This window comes from Oryza sativa, chromosome 1, assembly GCF_034140825.1.
Source record: "Oryza sativa Japonica Group chromosome 1, ASM3414082v1".
Classification (NCBI taxonomy): domain Eukaryota; kingdom Viridiplantae; phylum Streptophyta; class Magnoliopsida; order Poales; family Poaceae; genus Oryza; species Oryza sativa.
Window position 1 is genome coordinate 41,045,906 of NC_089035.1, and position 7,067 is coordinate 41,052,972.

The 7,067-nt window shown below is 44.7% G+C and overlaps 1 protein-coding gene across 1 annotated transcript; it reads right to left on the reverse strand.

Annotated features, from left to right (window-relative positions):
* Nucleotides 1-461: 461 nt before the first annotated feature.
* Nucleotides 462-6,358, reverse strand: LOC9271913 (probable histidine kinase 3). Its single transcript, NM_001424580.1, has 11 exons — nucleotides 5,554-6,358; nucleotides 5,192-5,482; nucleotides 4,671-4,837; nucleotides 4,375-4,581; nucleotides 4,067-4,253; nucleotides 3,922-3,973; nucleotides 3,431-3,660; nucleotides 3,222-3,320; nucleotides 2,025-3,133; nucleotides 1,567-1,922; nucleotides 462-1,036 (listed from the first exon to the last, which is right to left on the reverse strand). Exons 1-10 carry the CDS (start codon nucleotides 6,022-6,024, stop codon nucleotides 1,664-1,666), a joined length of 3,072 nt encoding a protein of 1,023 aa, NP_001411509.1. The 5' UTR covers nucleotides 6,025-6,358; the 3' UTR covers nucleotides 462-1,036; nucleotides 1,567-1,663.
* Nucleotides 6,359-7,067: the final 709 nt, after the last annotated feature.

Genomic DNA, 7,067 nt, shown 5'->3' on the forward strand with positions numbered 1-7,067 from the left:
GGAAGGATGAACTCCTTTAATGTTTGATCCAGTATGCAGACCAATCAAAGCACAAGAGAATATGATGCTGATGTAGTCCTGTAGCCTCATTAATTAAAGCAGTACCAATCCAGCAGCTTATTTCAGCCTCTGATGATCCATTTGGTTCTTCCAATTGCATTGGATACAACAAAATGGATGCCATAAGTAATTGTCCATAGGATCATAAACAAATTAGGCAGGTGTGAACCAATGGTGTAAGCACTGGACAAGCACAAAACGACTGAAATGCCAAGGCAGAAACAAAGATTAGACCATTGCAACCACTAGCATTAGTTTAGCCCCAAGAAAGTGCGTCACTTTTGGACAATTTGGAGATGATAAAACATAATGCAGCAGTTAGGTACCAACGCAATGCTCCGGGCCACATATTAAAACAAATCCACTACATCATCAAGAACCATTTCATCAGACAAAGACATCACAAAAAACCAGAACATCAGGCAGCATTCAGTGGAATAATGATAGGTGTTACATAAGAGATTAGGAGAAAGTTAATTAGAAACTTCAGGGCGATAAGGACATGCAAAAGAACAGCCGAGAGCCGACGGCATCAATATTCTTGTCAAAAATGTCAATGGAAGAAACCAAAGGCTTCACCTTTGAATTGTGTCATTTACAGCTTCCACAAACCTTGCAGAAAAAAAAAACACATCCAAATATACCAAGGAATTGCCTGCACATATCACCAACACCTAATATGTACACCGTAAAATTCCCGAGGAAAAAAAAAGAAGACAGGAAAAATTTTCTCTCCCTACGTTTATATTACAAAGGCAGAGGGCATCTACGAGAACGACTTCTGCTTCTTCTGCAGTTAGTGAATATGCAGCTGCCATTTTCACACGCCTTGACTTCAAGAAATTGTTTGAGTACCTTTGCTGCACATGTATCTTGTTCTCATGTAATTGCGCAGTTAATTTTGCCTCTAGGTCAGATGGTGTACTACAGATCAGAACATGGGCGGTTCCATCTCGACACCTTTTGTGCTTCATTCCTGAATAATAAGGAAAAATCATAGAATTAGTCCTGGACGATCCCATTAAGTTATAATAATGATCTTAAAGATCTCAACATCAGAGTTTGCTTTAAGAAAGCATCATACTTCTTTAGAACCACTACCAACAAACTTCAGCAAAAAGAGGGTGGCTAAGATAAATTTAAGCTTTCTAGGCCTTAGCAATGGTCTAGCAGCACTATTGTCCCTTCTTTAATTGGCGAGGAGAATTGTTGTGTGCCTTAAATGAATAGCATCGAATTGTGTCCTAATGATGCACCTAAAGACAGTTTTATATCTCAAATAAATCCAACTTGGACAGATTTTCGTATTTCATGCCCTCCTATCTAGCAGATGCCTAGAAACTGAATGAACAGAGTATACAAGATATGGACCAACAGTTGTTGCCACCTTATTTTTATTTTACCGCCAAGTGAACCAAGCAAAATCAGATATTAGAGACAAATTTAGTATTTCCATGAAGAGAACAGATAGATGTGGTAAACATAAGTAATCAGAGAAGAGCTTACTCTTGGGAACACAGCATCTTGGACAAAATTCTGTGCCATGGCATGTGATCGGTGCGTGGCAACATCCTCCACCAATTTACATTCCATATAAACCTTCCTATTCAACTTGGTCATGATTTTGGAAAAACCGCGCTACTTCGCTGTACAGCTGCTCCCCTTCAAATGGCTTGGAGACATAGCCATCCATTTCGCTTTTCAGGCACTCCTCGTGTGTTGCCTGTATAACATCTGCCGTCATCGCCAATATAGGAGTTCGCCACCTCTGAATACTAGCACATTCTGGTGGCGCCTCTCCGCGTTCTATTCGCTCATTTAGATCTCTTTCCATCACTCTAATCCTTCTAGTGGCTTCAAACCTGAAAAAAGGTAACCATTAGATGATACATACGTGCACAAGAGAAATGCCAAATTAGTATAAACAATACTGCAAAACACAAGCAGTGTCAGAAAAGACTTACCCATCCATTTCTGGCATCTGTATGTCCATGAAACAAGCATCAAAATTGTGCGGGGGTTTTAGCAATGTGATTGCTTTTTTCCCGCTGTCTGCACAAGTAACTTCGGCACCATACTTCTTAAGAGCACCAGCAGCCACCTTCAGGTTAACGATATTGTCGTCGACAACAATGATTTGCTTCTTGTGAAGAAGGCTGCCCAATGTTGAATTGCCAACTACTCCATTCCTGCAGTGCACCTTATCGACCCCACCTAGTGCTCGTCGTAGTGAGACCTGAAGCATGCTTGCACGAAGCGGCTTCATTATTACATTCAAGTTATGTTCCCTGGATGTATCTGAACCGCCCTTGGGAGAACTTGCAGAGCTCCCCAAAAGAAATAACTTAGGAGAGTCTGGCTTGTCATTATTCCTCAATTTGTTAACCAGAAGAGGCGTGCAATGGGATTCCTTAAGCCAGGTTTCCTTGTCTATTAGCACTAGCTTTGCAGTCAGTGATCCAGAGTTTAATTTAGAAATGAACTGATTTAGCTCAGCTGTCAGTTCGGTCTTAACTCCAAGTCTTTGCAAGTGATACTTGGTAACCTTTGCACGGACTGGCCTATGATCAACAACCAATGCATTGATCCCTTTAAATTCTGATGATTTGATGTCATTTCCTTTGCAGTGTGCCCTCATAAGCACCGCGGTGAAGGTGAAAGTAGAACCAACATGGGGCTTACTTGCAAAACCGATTTCTCCCTTCATGAGACCAACCAAGCACTTGCTGATGCTTAATCCAATGCCAGTGCCCCCATGGATGCGGGCAATGGATGGACCTACCTGCATGAAAGGGGTGAACACACGGGATTGGGCTTCAAATGGGATGCCGACGCCAGTATCTTCAACAGATATAACCAAGCTTATTGAATCAGATGCGATGGGCGCAAAAGACTTCTCAGATGAGTGTAATTCTCTGTTGAAAAGCCGAATGCTCTCCCAGCTACATCTTCTGTTGGCTACTGGATAGCCACTTAAAGTGTTTGTGTTCTGAATTCCTGTCTCTACCTCCAAACAACTCATGACCTCTTCAACTACATGAACTGTCAGGTATATATGCCCTCTCTCTGTGAACTGTTTTAAAGAAAGAAAATGCTGTCAGACAACAAACAAATGCATAGAAGAGATCCATTTGTGCTGTCCATTGTACCGATTTTCTTACCTTTATGGAGTTCCCGACAAGATTCGTAATGATTTGTCTTATCCTGCCAGGATCGCCAATAAGTATCTGTGGAACTTGATCCGAGACATACACTGCTAACTGCTCCAGTAGAGCATCACAGTGGAAAAACAAACAATAGCAGAGACAAAGTTAGTGAGTTGTAAAAAAAAATCAACCAAACTGCACTGCATAACTATACTCTTAATTACCTCCAGTCCTTTCTCCTGAGCTTTCCCACAAAACAGAGATAAAATGTCGTCACAAACTGTTCTAAGATCAAAGGGCACCGTCTCGAGCTCAAGTTTACCAGACTCAATCTTTGCCTGATCAAGAACCTCATTGATGAGAGAGACCAAAGCTTTTCCACTAGCTTGGGCAGTTCTAACATAGTCCTGCTGCGTCGTGTCCAAATCAGTATCCATGAGCATTTGGAGCATCCCTGAAAAGGAAGGGAGTCATTCGAATCCATGCACTCAAAATAACAATTAGTAAGATGCTTTAGTACCTCCATTTCAAAATTTAAAAGTATATGTTATTTTAGGATTATTCTGGTAAAAGAAGCCTCGACAATTAATACACATAGAAGTAATTACATCCGTCATCAAGGCGAAACCAAAATATTAATGCTCATAGAAGTAAGTTAGAGTTGATGCCAAAGCCTAAAACAACAATTATTTTGAAACGAAGGCAGTGGACTAACCTAGAACACCATTCATTGGAGTTCTGATCTCATGTGAAACAGTAGCCAAGAACTGCAAGCGGAAAAGAACGTATGAAGTGAGATGTCTATCCTAACTCAGAAGGATGTGTGCAAGCAGAAGGAAGTGAGATGTAAGACTAAAAACCTGTGACTTTGCGACGTCTGCATCTTCTGCACGCTTCTTGAGTTCGCTCATCTTGTGGAAATCATCTTCAACTTTAGCAATCCGATGGACAGTAGCTTGAAATATGTGACCAGTCAGTAAAGCAATCACAAGAGTTCCAAACGATGACGTTATTGCCAGCCATGGCCATGGTGGCTTTTTTTCAAACCTGATAAAAGATAAAACAGATCACATGCACGATGAGTTCAACGCACGTATCACATGAACATTATGTTTGGATACTTTCCGATATTAGGGCGCATAAAAGGGGGGAGCAACAAATCAATCACCTGCAATGCATCTCATGCTTTCTCGACGGATCACCAAAGTTGAGCACGCTGACATGGCACATGCCACTCCCAGTATCATCACCGTACATACTGATCGGGCTCTCGTTGGTCGTATCATACACATTCACCATGATGGATTCCTGGCTCGCGAGTTGTTTGAGCAACTTCTCGACGAGTGCTTGTATGTCAAATATGCCGCCCAAATAGCTGTTTGCACATGAAAGAACAAAAAGGAGGGATCAGTTTATGATTCTCATTGAAATAGCAGCTATCACGGCCTCACTTAAAAACCTTACCCAATCGCGGCTTGGATGCGTTCATGTGGCCTGGCATATGCAGGGAGCTCATACTTATAAACAGTGTACGTCAAGATCACTCCGAGGCGATTATTCAGTAGCTTGAAAGGAGCAGTCAGGACACCCTTGCCAGATTTCCTAGCCCGTAATATGTTATCCCGATCCTCCTGTAATAAAAAAACCAAAATGCACAGAGAGAGAGACGCTCTTCCTTTAGATGATGATAACCCAAAGCAGCAGCACAAGTTACAGAAGAACATCACCGCGATGCGACAGTAATTCCAAATCAAGACTTTTCTGAAGTAAAAGGAAAATAAAAAAAACCACGGTGAGGTGAGAACACCGGCAAGAAACCACATGGAGCACACCAAAGTTTGCAGCTTTTTTACGGGCCTAAGGATAAAAAGATCAAGCGACAGGGGAAAAGAAAGAAGAAGATTTTTTCTTTTTCCGATTTTTTTTTTGGCGATGAGAGAAGAAGAAGAGGGGGAAAAAAGAAAGATGGAGGTGAAAATCCTCACATTCCCGGAGAGCATGTCGAAGGAGATGACGTGCTTGTAGGCGTCCTGGGCGAAGATGACCGGGGCGTACTCCTCGGCGGGCTCCCGGATCTCCGCGACGGCGGCGTCGCCGGGCCCGGGCCCCGGCGACGACTGCTTCTTGTTGGAGGAGGAGTACATCTTCTTGATCGCCCACCCTTGCTGCCGCTCGAACTGCTCCCGCTCGCCGTGCGTCACCCGCACCGCGTACGCCACCCCGCTCGTCAGCGGCCGCTCGAACGCCGTCCTCTCCGCGTACCTCGCGAACGTCATCTGAATTCCCCATCATCAGAAGGTATGGCATGGCATGCAGGCAAGGTGTTTGTGGAAATGAATGACTATACCTGGTCGATGGCGGAGGGGGTCTTGGAGTGGTGGAAGGTGGAGACGAGGATGGCGAGGGCCTGGAGGTGGTTCATGCTGACGTTGAACTGGTCCTGGAGCATGCGGGCGCGCTCGTCGCACATGCTGGCGAGGGAGTCGCGGCGCTTGTCGAGGGACTGGGCGTTCATGAAGAGGAAGAGGTAGAAGGAGCCGAGGGAGCCGGCGAGGATCCACAGCAGCAGCACCCACCACCACGTCTCCCGCACCACCCTCCACCCCCGGAAGTGCGCCACCAGGCTCCCCCTCACCACCCGCGCCCTCGCCGACACCTTCTCCGGCACCGGCAGCATCCGCACCACCATCCCCACCCTCTCCAGCCCCAAGAACGCCGCGCCACCACCTCCTCCCGCCTTCCCCTCGCCCATCCCCGCCACCCGCGCCCTCTTCCACCTCGCTCCACCACCTCCGCCGCCGCAGCTCATCTCATCCATCCGCCGCCGCAAGAAGCTACATCCCCGGAAGCCTTGTCATCCGCCGTTCTTGGAGCAAATCTTTGACTCTGCGGGATTGGAGGAGATCGATCGAGAGGAGGAAAGCGAGCGAGGTGGTGCGGTGGGTGGAAAAGGAGGAGAGAAAAGAAAAACAAGAGAGGAGGGAGCAGTAGATAGCGGAGGAGGAGGAAGAGAGTAGTAGCAGCAGAGCAGCAGCGATGGTGGAGGAGGAGGAGGGATTGGGGGAGAAGAGGAGAGGAGAGAGGCAGAGGAGGAGGAGGTGGCACCAATCACAACAGTGAGAGAGGCCAGCACGCAAGTGGCTCTCTCTCTCTCTCTCCCCTCCTCTTCTCTTCTCTTCTCTTATCTGTCTCTTGCTTGTGGGGCCCACGCTTTTGCCTTGATCATGAGCTCCTCTCTCTCTTGCTAATCTCACTCCACCTCACCTCACCACACCACTTTAGACTCTCGTGGGGGAGTTTTAAGATTATGAGAAACTAAGAAACTTAGTTTAGTTTTTAGCTTCTGGTTTATTTTCTAGATTTTACAATTATAATTACGATTTTTTAAAATCTAAGTGAAAATCTAGACTGTTTAGAAGAGTTTCTGGCAGCTACAGCTTCTAAAAGAATCTCCGGCGGTTAGAAGCTCTTCAAACAGGTTCTTACGAACTGATTAGGGAGCTTAAGATTCTAATAATCGGTAAACTGTTTGTGAGAATATGGGGAAGTTAGGTTTTTTTTTATAATCGATGTTCTAACTTATTTTTTGTATTTAACTTTTAAAAAAAAAAACGGGACTATTTAAGAAAATTTCTAATTTTATGAAAGACTCTAACTGTCTTAAGCTCGTTTCAACCAGACTCTAGTTATTGGTCGCAACAAGGAAATGGAGACAACAAAACCAAACCAAGCCAAGCCAAGAAGGTCTAGTCTCTCTATGTAAATATAAAACATAATACTACTAGGGTGACTAAAGACTAGATTAATACAGTACGTACTACCAATAGTCCTAATATAATACTAGTGTAACACTAATCAATA